Source organism: Microcaecilia unicolor, chromosome 3 (assembly GCF_901765095.1).
Source record: "Microcaecilia unicolor chromosome 3, aMicUni1.1, whole genome shotgun sequence".
In the NCBI taxonomy this organism is placed as follows: Eukaryota; Metazoa; Chordata; class Amphibia; order Gymnophiona; family Siphonopidae; genus Microcaecilia; species Microcaecilia unicolor.
Genome location: NC_044033.1, coordinates 313,626,009 through 313,648,567, shown reverse-complemented (window position 1 = coordinate 313,648,567; position 22,559 = coordinate 313,626,009). Strand labels below are relative to the sequence as shown.

Sequence of the window (22,559 nt, the reverse complement as noted above, 5' to 3'; positions counted from 1 at the left end):
AACATCAGAAATAGTAAAATACTTGATAGAAAAGAACCTATAGACACAAGAGTCTATTTGATGACCCCTATTGTGTGTGGAAGCTCCCTGAGTACCTTCAAAACCTAGGGAAGTTAAATAACAATAAAATTGAGTAGTTTTCGCATCATTAAGATCTTTAAGATGGAGATTGAAAATCACCCAGAATAACAATATTCTGGTATTCAACACCCAATCTAGAAATAGTCATAAAAAAAAAAACATCCTGGGCTTCTAGCTATTTACCCTGGGGGCTATAACATAAAACAAACTGAATTGTCCAGAGTATCATCCTCGATGATACATGATAAAATCTCTCCAATGATGGTAGAGTAATAATCTCTTCTATTTTTGGTTGCCAGAAAGCTTTATAGATCATTAATAGGCCCACACCTCTTCCCTTTACACAACAGCTGCTAATGACTTTATAACCTACTAGACATATATCATTGACATGATTCTCATTTCTTAACTAAGTTTCACTATAAAAAATAGATATGGCTGTTCTTCCTCCAACCAGTCTCTAATTAAAACAGCCTTATTTACTATAGATCTTGCATTAAAATACAAAATAGGGATAAGTACCGCCTCTCTTGTAATATCTTGATCAAGCTCAGTTGTAAGTGATGACACGTTTTTACCCCCTACCTTTCATCTTATTACATTTTATATAGGATCTAGTTGAAATAGGATTTTCACATCAGCCCCACTATTAGAAGATAAAAGTATATCTCTGATCTTATCTACCTTTGAGGTTGCAAAGCAAAATAATTGGCAATATGATATTGAGATGCAATCACTGGTATAGGCCTACTCGCACCCTCACGCCTTACCCTCCCCCCAACCAACAAAATTAAAACACCCTGTTAGACTGTAAAAAAAAGTCTAAATTAATCTAAAAAAGAAAACATTCATTACCTTCAAGCAGCAGCTTACAATGTTGATAATTTTGTGTTTTGGGGTATATTATTATCATCAAACTTGGGCATGTAACATCACCAGCAAGAGTCCCGAATGTGCTTAGTCAGCTCTCTCCTGCAGATGAAAGTGCAGCAGTTGTAGAGTGCTGGAAAGTCTCAAAGAGAATACTGGCCAGATGGAACACACACACACAGTCTGTGGCCTCAATAACTCGTGTCGCTTTTACTTGGCCAGTGACATACAGAAAAGTTCCAGCAGAGCACCAGCCTGTAATCTGGTTGTGTCACAGGAAGTTTCAGCTCTTTACCTCCATCTGCTGGTAGGAAAGGGAAGACATCACTTATCCAGACTGGTATGGCTGGACTAAAGGAAAGGACATTAACAGGTATGACCAAATTTCACCCTTTTTTTTTTTTTTTTTGTGGTGAGGTGATATCAAATCCCATCCAGATTTTGGTTGGGTATATATATATATATTGGGTGTTTAAAAAAAAAAAAGATTCAGGCAAAATGGAAAAACAGACAAAAACAGATACTTAGCCTCCCTTTACCTTAGATTTTGCTCTTCACTTCAGTCCGTGATGTTCAGACTCATCTGTCAGGAGTCTCTCTTCTTTGCTTGCCTCACATAATCAGGAAGTCGTCCTATGACCTGCAAGACACTTTATAAGGATCTCCAACTCCAATTCTGTATTGCAAGAGGTTCATAAGAGTTTCCAATAGGCACCCAATGTAAGACACCTCACCACCTCAAATTTCTTTTTCTCCAGGCACTTCCAGCCTTGTATGAAGGATGCACCTCACATATACTTTACCCTAGTAGTCATAGGACTCCAGCACTGCCCCCTCTGTTTTTGCTTTGGTGAAAAAGAGATAATAGATCATAACCCATCAGATGTTTCCTTTGTCCAGGGAATGGGCTAGTACCCAGAGCCCTTCTCCCCAGGAGCCATGTGCTCCCCCTCTTGGCAAAAAGGAGGTAGTGTTCCCTCCAACATTTTTGTAATCTGTGACATCAAAAACTCGCATCATTGCATTAGGGCAGATGGTACCTTCAACAATTGAATTAATACTGAGGTCATTGCTTTCACTAGGGCATTTTGTGATCTGGGTCGTACTTGCTCTTTGTACTTTACAGAAAGAAATGGGCCATGTTTGTCATTTGATCCAGTAGGTCCTCATATAGTGTTTCTCATATGTGATTATGTGATGTTGACCAAACATCTTGATTGTGACATGATCTCATTTCCTGTGTTAAAAAAAATGCTGAGTGCTCCATTGCACATGCTAAACCTTTCTGAATTCTCTTGTAGCATATTCATCAGTAGGGTAGGGTTGTGAGGGTCTCCTGTTGGTGGTCCAAACAAATTGATATCTTCACATCACCCTGGGACATTAATGAGCACGGCATTTGAGGTGAAGTTCTGTCATACACTCTGACTGTAAGTAACTGCAAGTCAGTGCATCACAGAACTTTGTCTCGAAAGCTTTCCAGCATCCAGTGAAGGAGTTTCCTCGGAGTACCAGGTCTCTGGTTTTTAATCGTGGACTGTGCTGATTGGCTGAGCCACCTCTGTGTGATCATGGATTTAGAGTGTAAAGACATCGCTGTCTAGACATGGAATGTTCTTTCAAATCTGTGATATTGGGGCAACATGGGCAGTAACATGCATTTTAACATTTGTGCTGCAGTATTGATCTCCAGCCACTAGAGACAGCTGGAGCTCATTTTTGCTGATGTTACAATATTTGCTAACTACAGGGATTCATAAAACACTGCCTGCATGTACTGCGTTTCCCAGTAACTATCTAAGAAGAGAAAGCAAAAGAGATTTCCAATGCTGGTGGGTGGGTATCATGATTATTGTAGTGTTATAACATAACTAGCCCCTGTGCAGTCCAGACAGCCCTCACTGACCATTTTAACAGCAGAGGACGCTTCAGCTACATATTTCTTAGGGTAAGCAATAGAAGGGATGTGACTACCTGCAGCTCCCAGCTGTGTTAACCCATATATATAATGGATATAGCCTTAAACTATGTGCTTTGTATATGTATGTATAGTGGCTAAGACAAGTTGTTATCTTCATATTTGAGAGGCATCAGTGTTTCCATGGCATGCCTATGTCTACACATACGTACACATGCAGCTCAAGGATGCCTTCATTACCCTTGTTCAAGATCTCTCTCCCTCCTGTCTAGCTATGTATAAATAAAAATAGTTTATACTTACTGGAATAAAGTAGTGTGATCATTCTAAAATTTTCAGCGTTACCATACTTGGACAGACTGAAGGTCCATCAAGGCCAGTATCCTGTTTCCAACAGTGGGCAGTGCAGCTCACAAGTACCTGTCATGATCCCAAAAGAGTAAAATAGATTTTATGCTGCTTATCCTAGAAATAAGCAGTGGATTATCCCAAGTCCATCTTAATAATGGCTTATGGACTTTTCTCTTTAGGAAATCATCCATATCTTTTTTTTTTTTTTTTTTTTTTTTAACCCCACTAAAGCTTTTATTACATTCTCTGGCAACAAATTGCAGAGTTTGATTACACTCTGAGTGAAATAATACTTTCTCCGATTTTTAAATTTATTACTGCTTAGTTCATTGCATGCCCCTTAGTCCTAGTATTTTTGGAAAGAGTAAACAAGCAATTCACATCTACCCGTGCCACTCCACTCATTATTTTATATACATCTATCATATCTCCCCATAGCCATCTTTTCTCCATGAGCCGCTTTAGCTTTTCCTCATACGGAAATCACCCCATCCCCTTTATCATTTTCATCGCCCTTCTCTGTACCTTTTCTGATTATGCTGTATTTTCTGTGTGACCAGAAATACACACAGTATTCAAAGTGTGATCGCACCATAGAGCAATACAGAGGCATTATAATATTTTCATTTTTGCTTTCCATTCCTTTCCTAATAATTTGTAACATTCTATTTGCTTTCTTAACCGCCGCTGCACACTGAGCAGAAGGGTTCAGTGTCAATGACACCTAGAGAAGTGGTAGGAATAAAATACCAAGATAGTGTATTTATCGATTTGCTGTATATTCTATCTTGATCCAAACCATGTATAGACACAGTCCCAGATGCACTTATACACTCAACAGTGGCCGTGCATCGACTTTTGCAGCCTTTATCAGATGTAAACTGCAGCTCACTTTTTACAACACTAGTGGTTTAGCTTTCTTGTGGAGGAAGAGTTGTCCAGTTTTTTTCTGCTTCTAATAGTGGCTTTTGCTAATTTGTGTCTTCAGACATTTTCTCTTTACAATCCATAGCTGCAGTATACTCCTGATCTGAGACTGTCTATACTTAGTTTGGATCAAGATAGAGTATACAGCAATCAATAAAGACACTGTTTTTATCATATTGGTTCATTTTAGTACTTTATTCCTACCACTTCTCTGGGATTATGAATACCATCTTGTCCAGGTGATTTTCTAGTCTTCAGTTTGTCAAATTGCTCTATTCATCTTCCAGGTTTACAGAGATTTGATTGAGCTTCTCTGGCTCATCAGCACTGAATACCATTTCTTGCACTGGTGTCTCCCCCACATCATCCTCTGTAAAAACCGAAGCAAAGATTTCATTTAATCTCTCTGCTACAACCTTGTCTTGTGTGCCTTTCTTACTCCTGAGACACCTAGCGGTCCAGCTGATTCTTGCTTCTAATATACCTTTTAAAAAAAAGTTTTTTACTATGTGTTTTTGCCTCGAACACAACCTTCTTTTAAAGTCTTTGTCTTCCTGTATCAGCACTTTTCATTTGACTTGCTGTTCCTTATGTTTCCTATTATTTTCAGTTAGATCCTTCTTCCATTCTGATTGTTCTGCTAGTCCATTTGGATTTCCAAAATTAAAGGTTAGCAAACTAGTAGTAAGTCATACTCATTACTGAACTAACATAGGCCATTTATTAGCTTTTCAGGGCCATAGGAACATTAGTTTTCATTAGCAATTAATGTAAAGTATTTCTGTTGCTCGCTTCAGTTTTGTTTACTCACTTTCTTTGCCATTGATTTACTTGGCGTTAGTAGATTGAGACTGGACGTGAAGAGACACCTGTATCCTGGAATTCAGGCAATCTCTCTCTCTCTCTCTCCCTCACGTGAGCCATTACATTAGATGCACTAAAAATGCAGGTCTCTCCCCAGAAGCTCATGTGTTTACAGCTGCTGCGTCCCTTCTTTGAGCTGCTGAATATAAAAAATAGTCAAGCAATCTGACTGTATCCCACAACCCATTATGGTAATGCATGGTTGGAAACTTAATATATTGTTTCCAGAAGGCCTCTTGGCTCTCCCATCTGCTTTTGGTAGTGATAATTTAGTAATGCAGGAGAAGTATCTTCAGGTCAGGCAAATTGTTGGAAAAGTAACTGCCAAAAGATTTGGGTGCTGGCTTCTGCCCAATAAGTGGAACTAGTTACTGCTGATGATTCCTGTTATGTACATAAATTAAATGTAGTTTCTCTAGTAACTTCTCGGGACTGGGGTTTCACAAAAATGAATCCAGTGTGAAAATAGGGTTTGTTGAAGTAGCTGGATATTGCTAATGCATTCCTGGAGTGGGCCCACCACAGTCTGTAAGTGGAATAGCAGTCTTTGTGCAACTTTGTTGGGCCTTCAGGTTAAGTTCTTTTACAGAGTTTTCTTGCTTTGCCTCCAAATAAACAGATCATTCTTGGCATGTATTTTTTTCTGTTACAGAAAACTAGTCAGTCCATTGAAAGTGGGTCAGGATAAGCCCTTTGGCAGGCCTTTCATTGTAATATAAATACATTTTAAAACTTGCACACCCAGGCCTTGTGCACTTCTGGTAGAGGAGTAAGCAGCAGGTAAGAAGGGCTGCTCGCTGACTCTTGCTAACTGGAGGACAGTGCACAGGGGGTGGGGTGATGACACCTCTGTAGACAGTGGTGGCTCTGCTCCCCTCTCTTTTTTTTTTTGCCAGTAGATGACACACTCCAGGGCCCTTCCTAAATATTTGAACCCTAGGCACAGGCCTAGTTTACCTGTGCTTTAATCCTATCCTGATGGAGAGAACTTAGCAGTGTTTTCTATGATAAACTCATCTTTAATAAAGGCCCATCATCTTATAGCTGAGCATTGTTTTATAGAATAGTTTAATGTTAGAAGTTTAGAATTATAAGTAATTAGACTGATTGATTCATTCTGCATTGGAGATGTCCTTGCATTAAAGACAGAGTATCACTGTAAAAGGAGGCATGTGACTGTTACAGAATAGATGGCTGCAGCCTTGTGTCCCTAATGAAGCAGAAACAGTTGGATGTCCATGTGTTCCAAATTGCCATACCCCCCTCTTTTATTGTATTCTGTCTCTGGGATAACAAGTCTATTATGATTCTAATTAGGGCTATACCAAATATCTGTGTCCGATGCGGCCCCGAATAGTGCCCTGAGTACATTATTCGTATTCGGTCGAATAGTGATTTAAATTTGAATACGAATAATCCGGGGCTGTACTGTGTTAAATCCTACTGAGATTAAAACACTTGATGTATGATTTCACGTTCCTTCTTTTAAAGCTCAATGCCCATTCATATTTGGTATTCGTATTCAGCCGAATAGAAAAATATGCTATTTGGTACAGCTCTAATTTTAATGTTCTGTATTCTTCCCCTCTCCTTTTTATGCACATTGATGCTTGATAAGGAAGCTCTTCTAATGCTCTTTTCAACCCCTTCTCATCTTTGCTGAGCTTCATGCTTTTTTGTCACTTCTGTTCTAGGGATGTGCTTCCCAAAACTTGGTTTTAGCTTCCCGTGTCATATATGGGAATGTTTCATTTGTGTGTGTTTTCATTTTGGGGACCCTGTCAAAAATAGTCTGGACTGTTTGCAAAAGAGTGGGCACCACTTTCCACTAATGGGCACGTGTCTACACAATTTTTGACTGGGGGAAGGAACAGTTTCAGGGTTTTTTTTTCTTTTTCTCTTTTTCTCTATTTCAGGCTGAAAATGACATGGTAAATGTTATTTCAAATCAACGTACATCATGTTCTGTTCTGTGCTTTAATAGAGCAAAGGAAGAAAATTAATGATAGGAGCTCAAAAAGAGCCCAGTAGAAGCTGCCACTCCCCTTTATTCCCCATCAGGAATGTTATCAAGGAATAATTGCGAGTATTGTAGGTTGATGACTCGTGTGCAACTCATGGTAGATTATGTAGGGTACTAGCCTCCAATAGTCATTATTCTGTGGGCTTAGCCCAGCGACTCTTGCCTTCATTGATGTGTATGTTTTTCTGCAGGAACCATCCCTGTACACCGTGAAGGCCGTGCTCATTCTGGATAATGATGGAGACCGCCTCTTTGCTAAGGTAAGATGTACAGAGAAATATTCTGCAAAAACCTGTTTGACGAACTTCTCAGCCCTCTCCTATTCTTTTGTTCTTTCTACTTTCCACTTACATTTCTGTGTTCTATTTCCTGGTGGTTTCCTTCTGTTTCAACTCCAGATCCTAACCAGAGAGAGGATTTTGTACCCTGACATTCATTCACAATTACTTGGGGAATTTCTCCCCTATTTTATATCTCCCACCATCAATTCCCTGCACCTTCCCTACCACCCCTCCCTAATTTCACCAGGTCCATTCATCGCTGTCTCAGCAAGTTACTAAGGCTTTTCCATAAACCTGATAGTTTGAGCCTTAAATCTGGCCACAGTGTGCCACCATCATGCAGTGACGACTTTGTTTATATTCTGCCTTTCAACAAAGTGAAATACAACATAACATCCACAGTATTAATTAAAATAAAAATAAACACAAAAACCACTATAAAATAAAACAAAATGAAATAGCATCAACATAAAATAAACTAAGAAACCATAAAAGAATTGCAGATAAAAATCTTACCAAATAGCATATTACTCCTGCCTGAATTCTGACTGCGCAGAATTCCCCAGCCACCCAGGATTTACCATTTTTGCACAGAATCTGTTTCCCGCCAACAGCCCTTGATATCATCTGGCACTTCAGAAGAGGCGATAATGGGAATCTTTTTAAAACTCCCATGGTAGTACTGTGGTAATAGGGCTAATTTGGCCGGCTACCCCCCCCCCCCCCCCCCCCCCCCCCGTGCGCCTCAGCCGGGCTTTAATGTGCCTTGGTAGTTTAGTGGCCTCTTCAGGGGCAGGAAAGAACCCCACTCTTTCCTACCTGCTGCCAGTGATGCCGCTTCTTCAGAATGGCCACAGGAAGTCTCAGTGGCCATTTTGAAGAAGTAGACACCGGCCAGAGCAGCAGCAGCGGGCAGGAAAGAATGGGGTTCTTTCCTGTCCCAGGAGTGTACTCTCAATATGTGCCTCTGCAGCTCCTCCCGCGCTGGGCCACTGAGTGGAGGGCGGGGGGGACTGGAAAAAGATGGATGGAGTGTGGGGGCTGGAAAAAAATGAATGGTATCTATGTACAGGGAGGGAGGCTGTAAGGTGGATAAAGTGTGGGTGCAGAGAGGGGGGGCTAGGAACAAAGGTGGATGGGTGCAAAAATATTGTTTAAAATATGACAAACTTTCAGAATTTTGAAACTTTTTTTGGCGCAGAATTCCACCAGGAGTAATTTTCCAGCCTATCTGTGGTAGTACTCCCTTAGTGATGAGTGCTCCATCTACAGCATCCCTAGTCAAACGGGGGAATGGAAGAGCAGACCGAAGAAGAATCAAACCCAAGTTCATTGATGGAACTTATATAATACATATGGATTTATATACATATGAACTTATACTTGTATAATAAATATGAACTTATGTAATACATATGGATTTTACCTACCATATGCCTTTCAGTTTTTCAAGAGTTCTTATATATAAGGACTTATCTAAGATCAATTAAAAAAATTATCAAATTTTCTTGACTGACAGCTTGTGGGAAATTTAGAACAGGGACAGTGAATTCGGTCTAAATGCTGCTGTGTAATTATCTGAGGACAGGGAGGGTCGTGACTGGCCCGAAATCCCAACAGTTGCTAGTGACGGCAGCAGCAAGATTTGAACTTTCATTTCCATCCTGCAGCTACGTAATCTCCAGTAACTCACGAGCTTGGTGTTTGCATTTGTGCAAGATCTTTGTTTATTTATCATACTTATGAAGGGTGACAATGCTTTATGGGTTTGTCTAATGAGACAGCATAGAATAGATGAAACCATTTTTCTCAGGTTAACTGGTAGAATTGGCTGTGGTGTAATATGCATATTTTTTACACTCTGAAGTGAGTTAGCAGACCTTGGATGTCTAGATTGTTATATGGCCCTCTCTTCAGGGAGGCAGCATGGTATAATACAGTGCTTCCCAAACTTTTTCATTATAACCTCATTTCAACCCTTTAAAAAAAGGATGCAAACAAAATAGCAGACCCCCGTTGCCCTCTTCTCTCTCATGAACTTCCTCCTCCATAGTATGAAAGCGACAGCATCAGTTGGCACAGGACCATGTGTGTCAGTATGCACTCACCTCGGTGCTGTACATGGGTTTCCAGTCTATCAGGAATCCCAGACAGGAAGGGGTAGGGCACATGAAACTTCTCCGACTCAAACATCGTACTGACTGCCACTACTGAGCATAGATTATAGAGAAGGTCCGGAGGGAGGAGGAACAGCCCTCTTTCTGTTGATCCCATTTGGGGTCCCAACCTACGGCTGGGGAATTTACTGGCCTGATGTATCTTAGCCTTAAGATCGACTTGTAAAATGAAACACCTAGGTTTAGAGCTATGCTTTGAAGCCAGGCCTGCCTTTGGCCCTTATGCCAAAATTGATGGTGCCCTAACTCATTGGGGCACATGGTGATGTAAGAACTATTTCCAAAGCAGGAGGACAAAACCTACGTTCAAAAAGAAGAAACTCAGAACCATAATATGTATAACTTCAAACCCTAGCACTGTCACTGATGTGCTTCTTTTCTAATCTCAACTGTAAGTGAAGAAAATATGATGATCTCCTTTGGAGGCTGTTGTAGGTACTAGTATCAAAATTTATAACTTGACTATATGGCCTGAGGTGGTTGCAACAGTGATCCAAAATTGCAAAATGTTTTGTGATCCTATGTGGAGGGCAACACATTGTGTAATAAATCCCCATTTCTGTTTGTACGAATATTTCTAATTAACCTGTGATAAAATTAATTTAAAAAAACACTCAGGTATTGGAGTTGTGCGGATAAATGACATTGAGAGTAGCTGTTTAATAGTCTTTGAACAGTGCAAGATTCACCTTCCTCCTTCCTTTCTCCCCTCCCCCACATCCCTTCACTTTCTGAAAATGAATAAATCAATTAACAGGGTAGTGGGGGGAGGAGGATAAGGGAGGGCTCAGCACTCAAGAGCTGTTCCACTGGTAATTGAATGTAACTGTGCAAAGAACCTTTTGCAGTTACTAAATGTCAAATCCATCACAGTCTGAGCTCAATTGACTGCAGCTGATTAGTTGGGGAAGAACTGAGGGAGGGCAGGCTTGGAAGTTCTGCGCATGCCTGGGGCAGCCAGTCAGAGGCTCTGTCCTTGGCGACCTGGCATAGTACTTGGGAAGTGACTGTTCATGAAGACACATTTATTTATTAGGATTTATTTACCACCTTTTTGAAGGAATTCACTCAAGGCTGTGTACATTTAGGAATCTGTGGGACAGAGCACTATGACCATACAACGAGAAATGCTTCCTGCTAATTACTATACAAGGAACTTTCATTTTTCCCTTATTTGAGTATTTCAGGGATGTACACTTTTTAAAATGGAAAGTTCTATGTTCAGTCTCGATTATCTAACCTTCATTGATCCAACCATTCGGCATATCTGTCAACCCCCCCCCCCCCCCCCCCCCCAGTGATGTCATTGCTGTTTGTTTTTTTTTTAACACTTTCCTGACATCTGATTTACTGGAAGAGCAGACATACCTCTGAATTTGCTGTTGAGTATCTGTTTTCACTGCAGCACTTAGAAATGATTGGCTTTGCTGACTGCTGAGATCCTGCTTTCACTACAGCCCTTGAATTATGCATTTTCAATGTGTTCTATGTTATCCAGCTTTTCATTTATCCAACAATGGGCTGGTCTCGTTTACGTTGGATAATCAATACTGTACTGTATTGCCCTTTATCTCTTCAGCATGTAAGATGTCTCTTGCTGCTCTTCTTTTCCCTTGCCTTGTGTCTTGTCTGTCAGTAGTTCTGTATCTGTTGATTGGTCCTGATCTTCAGTTTCCAGCCCTTTTCTCTGTCTTTAGCAGTTCTACATCTGTTTACTGCCCTCACCTTGATGACTGATCTCCCATTTTCTCCAATTGAAATAATCTTTTGGATATGTTGCAGTCAGCTGCTATTCTATGCATCTTCTCTGAACTCTGCCCTGTAATTACCCAGATAAGACCCTCTGGCATTGTTCATAGGCACTGCTGGGTTTAAACAGAAGTGCTCATTTATTTAGTACCTAACAAGAATTGGGCACTGATTCACACAGTGACCAGTGGAACAGCAGCCTGCACCTCCTAGCCATCCAGTTAAAAACAGCATCTCCTGATACAGGAAGTACTCAAAAGCCAGCATCATTAACATCCTGAGCTCTTCTGTTATATGCTGGAGACATGGGACCTGAATCCCAGAGCCATCCCATGGAGTTTGGTTCTTGTGTATATCTTACATATCTAATGCACTTTGAACCTTATGATTTTATGTAGATGTGTTGTTGGCTGTCTGCTGTCTAGAGCTTATTTGGCTAGGGGATCAAAAAATTAAATAGATTATCTGACTTTAAAGATACGTGGTGTCGTCATGCCCACTGGCATGAAATCACAGGCTGTCTGATCATCCATTCACAGGTTATATTTCATTCATCACTGTTCAAAACCCCATTGAAGCTCCAATCTACAGCTTTTCTCCAGCATTGATTCTAACTTGCTGCCTGAGTGTCTGAATTCATGTGTTGTTTTTTTTTTTGCTTGTTTTTGTTTCTGCAGTACTATGATGAGACCTATCCCAGTGTGAAAGAGCAGAAAGCTTTTGAGAAGAACATTTTCAACAAAACTCACCGGACAGACAGTATGACAAACCTGGCTTTGTATTCTTATGTGTGCATGGGGGTGGGGGAGAATGCTCCCTGCATTTTAATAGTAAACTCTGCAAGTAATATGGAGTTAAGCACAGTACTTACTGTGGACTTTAGATTTGCCTGTTAAGCTACCCGTCTGCATTCACGATTTATTGGCCCCACTTGGCAAATTAAACAGCCATGATGCCTATTGTACCACATCCATTAGGGCAGGTAAATGAAATCTTTAAAGGTGACCGCTCTGCGTTCTAATCATGGAATTAGAGCTGAGGTTGTGTTTTGTTTGCAGAATTAAGATGTTACCATCGCAGCCCAGCAGGTGTGGGAACTGGGCACTTAAATCTGTTTAACCTCTATATCATAATTTTCAATTGAATTTTAAGAGTAGTGTTTCCATCATGAAGTTGATGGGTCTAATGAGGACAGGTACTGTGCAAACATTCCATGGCAAAGCTCTCAGGGGCAGATGCTCAAACCTCCAGCGCTGTACTGAATAGTGCCAGAACAGTGCATCAGAACAACTCCATAATGCTCAGTGCTAATGAGATGCAAATATAGGTGAACTCGGAGTTGAGCATTAGGGAGTTAAGGGGGAAGATGTTGCCTGAGCTTGTGCACAAGAGCATGCTGCGGTGCTTACCCCAACCCCTTTCCTGTTTAAAAAAAAAAAATAAAACCTGGCCTGGCTCTAGTGGTCCAGTGGGACCCCTGACAGCCCCCCCTCAAATGGATAAAGCACTGGTGGACCAGTGGGGGTCAGACCAGATCCCTCCCCCCCCCCCCCCTGTAGTCTATCCTGTTGTCCTAGTGGTGGCCTCCCAACCCCATCAAAGGAGTCCTTCTCGCTCCTGCTGGGCTTGTCATCAAAATGGTGGTGCCCTGCCCCACCCGGTGCATCCTGGGATGCACTGGGTAAGGCCAAACAACCCTTATATGGTGGTTGGGCCCTGCCCAGTGCATCCCAAGATGCGCCAGGCAGGACGCTGCCATTTTAATGATTCACCCAGCAGGAGGGAGTAGAATTCCTCTCCTTCTCCTTGCAGGTATGATGGGATTGGGGGGCCACCAGGGTAGACTTTTGGGGGCGGGGTCAGGGGTCCACTGAACCACCAAGGTCATGGGTCCACCGGGGCCAGGCCAGGGTTTTTTTTTTTTTTTTTAAATAGAGAAGGGGGTCCCACTGGACACCCTAATGCCAGTGGCATAAGGTTCCCAGTGGCAAGGTCACCCTTGTTCAGGTCGCTCTTTGAACATCGGAGGGAATATGAAATGACTAGTCTAAATAGTATTAGCATGCTATTTGCGTTATCCTTCGGTGTGCTCGCTATTCCACACACTAGAGCCCTGAGTATTCTGTGCTTGCAGATGTGGGTGCTAGTCTGGCACAAGTGGCCTCTAGCGCCTACGTTTGCTTTTGAGCATTGGGGCCTTGGTGCACTCCTGTCCTGCCCTCCAGTGCCCCTTGCTGTTCTAGAACTGAGAAGCATATAGGCTCCTCCCTGTGCTCATTGGCCCTGACAGGAAAGATGGTCAGACTGCTGCTTTGAAAGTATTCTGGGGTATATAGTTCCATTCTTTCAGTAAACTTATCAGCAATGGAAACCCCAGAAAATACTTAGTGAAAAGTCATATAAAAGACATCTGTACAGAGCCCTCTGTAGCCAGTAGTAGTTGACTCTACATTGTGCCCTATTATAACTTGTTGCTTGCCTTTTTTTTCTGCTCCTCAGGTGAGATTGCACTTCTGGAAGGGCTAACAGTAGTGTATAAAAGTAGCATTGATTTATATTTCTATGTGATCGGCAGCTCATATGAGAATGAGGTAAGATCCTCCGAGCTTGATTTCACCAATGATTATAACCTGTGTTGAACAGTGATTTGATGGAAGACTAAAGCCAGCATTTAACTAGGAAAAAATGATCTGAAACCCCCCCCCATATTTGATTATTTCTTTTGTAGTGAGAGAATGAGAACACCCAAGCAGGAGACCTAGTACTGGTTTAGCAGCCATCTCAATGTTACAGAAAATCAATTTTTTATCATTTGGTTTTTAAAAATATTTTAGAGCAGTGCTTCTCAACCCACTTCTCAGGGCACACCCAGCCAGTCAGGCTTTCGAGATAGATTTGCATAGCAAAGAGGCAGTGCATGCAGATCTGCTGGGTGTGCCCCAAGGACTGGGATGAAACACTGCTTTAGTGCAGGAAAAGAAATTCTGTGAGGACAAACACGCCTTTTCTCACGTGGATGATGTCATCCATGTCAAACAAGCTAATATAACTTTAAGAGCATGCATGATTCCCTTCCTGCCTGCCACGAGAGCGCTGGACCATCAGTCTCTTCTCATCTGCTTGTCCTGTACGCTGCACAGCTTCTGGTACGTGAGCATATTTTTGTGCCTTTCCTTTGGGGGGGGGGGGGGGGTTCTTTTTAATTTTTTTTGTTTGTTTTGTTTTGTTCAGGAAAGTTCATCTCCCTTCCTGTAGAGTTTGTTTTGATATTTCCCCACTTTTAAGTTTCCTTTATTTTTTGTTCTCTCAGTAGACCTCTTAGGCCTGAGCTTCGGTCGGGAGTTTGTCCCTCTTTTTTTTTTTTTTTCCTGCTGCTTGCCCCTTTTTCAGTCACCATCGAGCTATTTGATTTGACCATGGCTGTTTTCTCTTTCCTGTCATCAAAGGTTCCCAATGGCTTTAACAGCTGTAGCCAGTGCGATAGGACCATCTCTGGCAAAGACACTCATTCTTGTTGTCTTCAGTGTTTGAGTCCTGAACATACGCCTTCCAGCTGTGTTCTTTGTGTTTTTATGAAGAAAAGAACCTAGCTGGCCAGAGAGGCTCATAGGGAAAAGATTTTTGGAGCCCGGTCCAAAACCTCAGTGTCTGTATCGACATCTGGTGATTCAGTCTGTATGGCTGAGAGGCCTGTCTCAGACACAGGGAGTGGATGTGCATCAAGTAGGTCTCCACCTGCCTCGATGCAGACTACTGTGCAGGATCCCTGGGACCAGTCATCATTGGACCCGACCCTGAGGCAGCATGGGGATTCGGCAGCATCCTCGTTGGCACCAAGGAGCATCGATGACAGTCATCGGGCGAAGGCCAAGAAGCATTGGCATCGATCCCCCTCAATTCAGTGTGAGTTTCGGTCCCCGGGAAATGTTGGTGCTTGGAGGACCGCTCTCACTCTGTACAGGAGGTGCCAATACGCGGCTCTCCATGCAGCCAGGACCAGGCACCCATGTCGACCCCTGCAGTCCTCTAAACTGGCACCCCAGCCTTTCCCGATGGATTCTCTTAATGAGCGCATCCAGGCTATGCTCCCTGAGCTTTTGGCGGAGATTTTACAACAGTGTGCATCGGCATCTGGGGTGCTTGTACTAGCCATTCCTCTTGCTGCTGTCCTATAAGACCCTTAACCAGCAGTGAGGTCTCAGATGATGGTGTTGCGTATGGCACTGGTGTCAACAGCCACCCATGTGTGCACCCCTCGACGTCTGAGGAAGCCGCCAGAGTCGAGGATGGAACCGATGACACCTCAAGGCCCTTCTCAAGGATGTGGCTCCTGTGTTTCGATGCAGGCTCAGTCTCAGCCCTCCCATTAGGAGTTTTTTGTTGACACAGATGACAAGCGCTTATGGGAGTCGAGGATCCATGGTACTTCTTGGAGGAGGAGTCCTATAGTATCCCATCTGACCCCTCCCCTCCAGAGGAAATGAGAAAGTCTCCATCCGAGTGCTTTTCCTTCCCAATTTTTGTCAGGGAAATGGTGATTCCTATTCATTTGTTTGGAGACCGAGGACGAGCCCAGGGCAGAGATGTTAGAGGTCCTGGACTACGAATCTCCTCTCAGAGGCTACGGCGATTCCCCCTTCACCGGCTCCTAAAAGATCTTCAGTTGAAGAACTGGGAGTCTTCTATCAGTTTCTGACCTACCCAAGAAGGTAGACACCATGTATCAAATCCGGAGTTCCCCAGGGTTTGACAAGCCTCAGTTGCCTCATCATTCCTTGGTGGTGGGATTCGCACTCAAAAGAGCCAGGAATTCTAGGACTGTGCTTCAGTGCCCCCTGGCAGAGATGCTAGAAATATGGATTCTTTTGGGCGGAAGATGCATCAGGCTTCTATACTCATTTCCTGTATTCAATCTTACCAGCTCTACATGAGCCTGTACTTGCAGAACTTGGTGCGCAGTATGTCTGATTTGGCGCATTCTCTCCTACAGGAGCAGGCCGAATCTCTTCACCAGTTGGTCAAGCAGGCATATAGAAAGTTCTTTTTTGAGGTGGTGTCCAGGATCTCTGCCCAGAGTATAGCGATGTGCACACTCTCATGGCTGTGTCTTTCATGGTCAACAGAGGTTGGCGGATGCCACGTGCCAGGGAGAGAACCTTTTTGGAGAAAAGGTGGAGGAGGTCACAGACCTCATCAAGAAACACACTGATACCATTAACTCTCTCTCCTGCTGGACGTCTTCTGCACTTTCCTCCTCATCTAGGAGGTTTTTGGGGCAAGTCAAAGAGGGGTCCCTACTACTCGGACATAGGTACGCGCCATCTTCTTAGCAGGCTCAGTTCCAGCACGCTCGTTCTCAACAGCGTACACCCAAGGCCCAGCCAGCTCTCCAGTCAAAAGCTGGGGACGAACTTTTGATTGGCTCCAGCAGAGCATAGCCGCAGTCAGTGACTATCCCAGATGACCTACTGGTTGGGTGGAGGCTGAAATTTTTTCCAAGAAAGGTGGTCCCTTGTAATCTCTGACCAGTGGGTACCCCAAATAGTTCATATTGGTTATGCCCTGCATTGGCATCAAAGACCACCAAATTGCCCACAGAGAACAACTCACTTTAGCTCTTGGCACAAGCAGGTACTTGCAAAGGAACTCTCTGCCACTAGGGTAAGAAGGGCTAGGATTCTATTCCGGGTACTTTCTTATGCCCAAGAAAATGGGGGGGGGGGGGGGGGGGGGGGGGGGGGGAAAGCAACCCATCCTAGACCTAAGGGCCCTGAATGAATTCCTGGTCAAAGAAAAGTTCAGGATTGTTTCCCCGGGCACCCTTCTCCCCATGATTCAGGAAAACAATTGGCTATGCTCTCTGGACTTTCGGGATGCTTGCACTCGTATCCCTATACTTCCAGGTCGCAGGAAGTATCTTCAGTTTTGGCTGGTAACACTATAAACAAGGATTTGTATATTAAGGCGACCCTGCCTCTTTTCTTTTTAGTTCTGTTGATGTATGTTATTTTATATCCCAGTAGGCATAAGTCAAGCATTACTGGGTCATATTGCATTTGCAGCCACGTTTCTGTTATGAATAGTATACCTAATTGCTCGGTTTCAATCGAATCTGTAATTATGACTGACTTGTTAACTGCTGATCTCGCATTTATGTAACCTATAGGAATGGATACATATATATCGATGTTGGTGTACTTAACAGTCTGTAAATGTCTGTGCGCTCTATCTTTTTTTTTTTTTTTTTTTTTTTGACGTGGCCATTGCATAAGAACTTAAGAGTAGCCATACTGGGTCAGACCAGTAGTCCATCTAGTCCAGTATTCTGTTTTCCAAACAGTGGCCAAGCCAGGTCACAAGTACCTGGCAGAAACCCAAATCATGGCAACACTCCATACTACAAATCCAAGGGCAAGCAATTGTTTCCCATGTCTGTCTAGTAGCATACTATGGACTTTTCCCCCAGGAATTTGTCCAAATCTTTTTTTAAACCCAGATAATGCTAACTGCTGTTACCACATCCTCCGGCAAAGAGTTCCTGAGCTTAACTATTCGTTGGGTGAAAAAATATTTCCTCCTATTTGTTTTTAAAGTATTTCCATGTAACTTCCTCGAGTGTCCCCTAGTCTTTGTACTTTTGGAACGAGTAAAAAATCGATTTCCTTCTACTCGTTCTACACCACTCAGGATTTTGTAGATTGTGCTTATCTTTTTGGCATTGGATAGGGTGATGATCTCCGGTTTGTTTTTGTTTTTATAATTTGGTCTTTCCAGTTGGTGAGGGAGGCATTGTCTTGCTGTAGTAAGTATGGGGATTTTGTTCCATTTGTTGATTGAGGCAGCTTGAAACCCCGTTATCCAGAGTACTATCATGCAGTAGAAAAACCATGATCTAATGGCCATAATGGGATATGTTGTGGGACTTGTGGTAGAGTGGTGGTAATGAGGGGTTAATTGCCGGACCCACCAGTGGTCTACCCAAGTTGTTTAGTAAATTTGACTTTATTCCACAGTTTTTTTTTCCTGATGCACAGTGGTGAAAATTGTGTATTCAATGGTGTAAATTGTTTATTATAAAGACTTGAGACAGAACAGGCAACAAAAAACTTGTGATAGGAATCCTGTCTATCATATCTAGGAGGCTCCACAGTCAATCTGAGCTGGACACAGACCATGAAAAAAGTGTTTGCCCCCCTGTTATTAGGTAGGATTTCTTTCAGGCTGCCGTCTTCCATAGTCAGTCGTGCAGCTGTGAAGAGAGAGTTTATAGCGGCCACAGTGTAGCTCTTGTGTTCATGGATTGGAAAATATTCTTAGTTGCTGTTTGATGGAAGGTTACAAATGCAGACAGTTCTCTTTTTCAAGTTGCTGGCTTGAAATTACTTCAAGCAATTGGGGGGGGGGGGGGGGGGGGATGAGCTGAAGGTATTTGAGGAAAGTAGTTGGCCTTAAGATTGGAATGCAGCTATGAGAAAAAGCTACCACAGTTCTTGTTTTAAATCTCCACAAAACATATGCATCATTGTTATTAGGTAGGTTCCTCTTTCAGGCAGACGTTCTTCCATAGTCAGCTGTGCAGCAGTGAAGGGAGAGTTTAGAGCGGGGTGACAGGCCACAGTGTAGCTTTCATTTTCATAGATTTATCAATTCCCTTTGCTTTTTGAAGGAAGGTTACAAATGCAGACAGTTCTCTTCAAGTTGCCAGCTGGGAATTACTGGAGAGGGAAAGGGGGGGGGGGGGGGGAAGTGAGCTGAGTAGGACAAGAATTTGTGACCTTAAACACTTCTTGGAATGCAGCTAAGAGAAAAGCTTCCACAATGCTTGTTTTAATTCTCCACAAAACTTAAATCTTGATAGATACATTTACTTTGTTTAGTTCTTTTCTAAATGCACTTAAACTGTCTTATTTAAGTCAGAAACATTGCTTTTCTTGAGGCTGTTGTGTCTTCTTCCCCAGGTTACTAGGGTGTTTGAAGATCTTTATTTGGCCAGAGCATATTTTTGTATTAAAATAAGTGAGATTTCAGAGCTTTCTATCTATTCAGTATAACAGAGAGCCAGTTTCTTTGGCAACAATTAACAGGGGAGTGTTGATTTCGCTGACAGTTCTCAATGAAAGTCTGAGTCTCTTTGAAGTAGGACAGTTGAGATTCTCTGATAGATATGTAGTTCAGTAGAACTGCTTATTCTATTTATATTTTGTACATTTATATCTTAAATAAGGTAAAATAGTTTTAAAGTCCATGATATCTAGCAGGCACTTGTTCACTAGAGACATCAATCTAAAAGCTGTATGTTACTTCTGAGATTTGGATGTTTGAGGGGGAACTTCAGCAGGATGTCTGAAATTTGTTGTGTGGGGTAGAAATGTACTATAAATAAATAATATAGGTTAAAGATGTGAACTTTAACTCCTGAAATTGGTTATGGTTTCATCATTATGCAGTTCCTGAATCCTGATGTTGTTTGATGATCCAATTGATGCAGACGCAAATCACTGGAGGCTTTTTCTTTTGTTGTTGTAGATCTGTCTCATCACAGGAAAGAGAGAGGTTTCTTACTTGTAAAGTGCAGGGAGACAAAAAAATTTGTTTTTATCCAGTCAAAACAATGAAATTAAACTAAATGAAGGAAAAAAACTCAAAATAAACTTGGGGCCGGTAACCCAACATATACTGAGCAGAAGTATGTAAGAATTTGAGCAGTAAATAAACAAATAGAGGCTTATTTTCGAAAGAGAAAAACGCCCAAATTCCGACCTAAATCGGGAGATGGACGTCTTTCTCTTGTGGGTGCCCAAATCGGTATAATCGAAAGCCGATTTTGGGCGTTTCCAACTGCACTCCGTCGCGGGAACGCATAAAGTTGACGGGGGCGTGTCGGAGGCGTGGTGAAGGCGGGACTGAGGCGTGGTTATCGGCTGAGCAGAGATGTGCGTGCTCGGCCGATAATGGAAAAAAGAAAGGCGTTTTCAGAGAGAATTTAGGTCACTTTTGTTGGACCCGTTTTTTTCATGAACAGGTCCCACAAAAGTGCCCTAAATGACCAGATGACCACCGGAGGGAACCGGGGATGACCTCCCCTGACTCCCCCAGTGGTCACTAACCCCCTCCCACCAAAAAAAAACGAATGTTAAACACTTTTTTCCCAACTTGTAAGCCAGCCTCAAATGTCATCCCCAGCTCCATGACAGCAGTATGCAGGTCCCCGAAGTAATTTTAGTTTAGTTAGTGCTGTGTGGGACCCCTGCAGAGAGGAAAAATCGGAAGAAAAAAAAAAAAACAAGCAAGTGCAGTCAGGGACGTCTAAATTACCAGGATAGTAAAAGGGGGAATCGAACCAGCAACCTTCTGATTACAAGCTCAGTGCTCTAGCCAGTGCACCACTGATTAGATGTCCTTCCCTTTCCATTAAGTCTCTCCAAGTTTGTCAGCCAATCACCGCTGTTTAGCTGACACAGATGTCAGCTAAATGAGCTGTGATTGGCTGACAGAAACTTGGAGAGACTTAATGGAAAGGGAAGGACATCTAATCAGTGGTGCACTGGCTAGAGCACTGAGCTTGTAATCAAAAGATTGCTGGTTCGATTCCCCCTTTTACTATCTTTTAATTTGGACGTCCCTGACTGCACTTGCTTGCTTGTTTTTTTTTTTCTTCCGATTTTTCCTCTCTGCATGGGTCTCGCGCAGCACCAACTAAAGTAAAATTGCTCTGGGGACCTGCATACTACTGTCATGGAGCTAGGTATGATATTTGAGGCTGGCACAGAGGCATCTCAGGGGGACCAGTGCACTACGAATGCTGGCCCCTCCCACGACCAAATGCCTTGGATTTGGTCGTTTTTGAGCTGGGACGCTTCGGTTTCGATTATCGCTAAAAAACAAAAACGCCCAGCTCAAAAAACGCCCTAATCCAATGTATTTTCGAAAAAAAAGATGGACGTCCATTTTTTTCGAAAATACAGTTCGGCCCGCCCCTTCACAGACCCGTTCTCGGAGATGGACGTTTTTACAAATGGGCGTTCGCGTTCGATTATGCCCCTCATAGTGTGTTATTTAGCCTGAAATGTGGGATCCTGATGTGAACACAGCCCTGGCTGTGATGCAGTCTGTCTTTTATTGTATTTATGATCTGCATAACATTGTTGTAATCCACCTTGTGTCCCCGTTCATACTTTTCTTCTACAGATGGCATAAAAAAAAACAATACAAGGAGTAATAAAATTCTAATTTTGCAGAGACAGCAAAAATATGCATTCTTCAGAAAACTATGTTAAACTGCCTGCAGGAGGGAACTGTGGACAGGTTAGCATCTGTACAAGAAATATGCACAACTGCCCTACTTTCCAGGGGTCACAAAGCTGACAAATGGAATTTCAGCTCCCTTCCAAAAACACACACTATCAGTCTTCCAAACCATTTGGAAGCATTATTCTTTCTTTCCCTTCCTGTGCTACCTCACACCATTAAAAAGACAAATGTTTAGTTCCAAACACTCACTATGGGCCCCTTTTACAAAGCGACGATACCTGTACTGCTGCTTTGCCGTGCGCCAAACCAGCACTACCGCCAGGCTCCTGCAGGAGCCCGGTGGTATTGCCTGTCCCCAATTTGCCTTTCCAGTGTGTCAGGTTATTTTTTTTTTCCCCTTTTCGCTGGGGGCGTACCCAGCAATAATCGGGCAGCACTGCATAGGAGCCCTTACCACCTCCTAAATAAGTGGTAATAAGGGCTTCCTCGGGAAATGGCCATTTCCGTCTCCCGCCTGGACATTTTTTTTTCTAGGCGGTGGTAAAAGGAGGCCCTTGATGCACAGCAAATCCATGCACCTACACCACTGCAGGTAGAAGGGGCCCTATATAAGCTTTAAAAAAAAAATTTTCACAAGAAAAAAAAATTTGTAATTTAATCTCGGATATGGATTCTCCCAAATAAGATTTTATTGTTAGATTCACTTTTTGTTCTTTTTAATCTGTTGACTTAAATATCAAAGAACTATTTGGGTCATCTGAGCAGCACAGCACCTCGCAATATGCTTTGAACGCATTTCAAAGTTGGTGCTTTTAAAGTCCTTTTTAATTCCTCCAGTGGGATCCCTGTTTCCCCACCATGACTTTAATCAAGTCTTATGAGACTTGAAACTGTGGGACCAACACTTCCACGTTTGTTTATGTGAGCAAAGTGGGGATTCAAAAGAGGGAGTAGCTGCCTGCCCTGATTTATGAGGGACCTGTGCAGGCACAGCACTGATAAACACCCACATAAAGCATGAATACAGCACAGACAATCGGTGGAATCTGAAGGAGATTTAAAAATGG

General features: G+C 42.6%; 1 protein-coding gene across 1 annotated transcript in view; it reads left to right on the top strand.

Annotated features, from left to right (window-relative positions):
• The window catches only part of COPZ1 (coatomer protein complex subunit zeta 1), an 80,055-nt gene that overhangs the window by 27,208 nt on the left and 30,288 nt on the right, over nucleotides 1–22,559 (top strand). Inside the window, exons 2-4 of the mRNA XM_030198323.1 lie at nucleotides 7,226–7,294; nucleotides 11,919–12,000; nucleotides 13,741–13,832. Of these exons, the coding sequence (XP_030054183.1) occupies nucleotides 7,226–7,294; nucleotides 11,919–12,000; nucleotides 13,741–13,832 (243 nt within the window). The remainder of the gene's footprint in view (nucleotides 1–7,225; nucleotides 7,295–11,918; nucleotides 12,001–13,740; nucleotides 13,833–22,559) is intronic.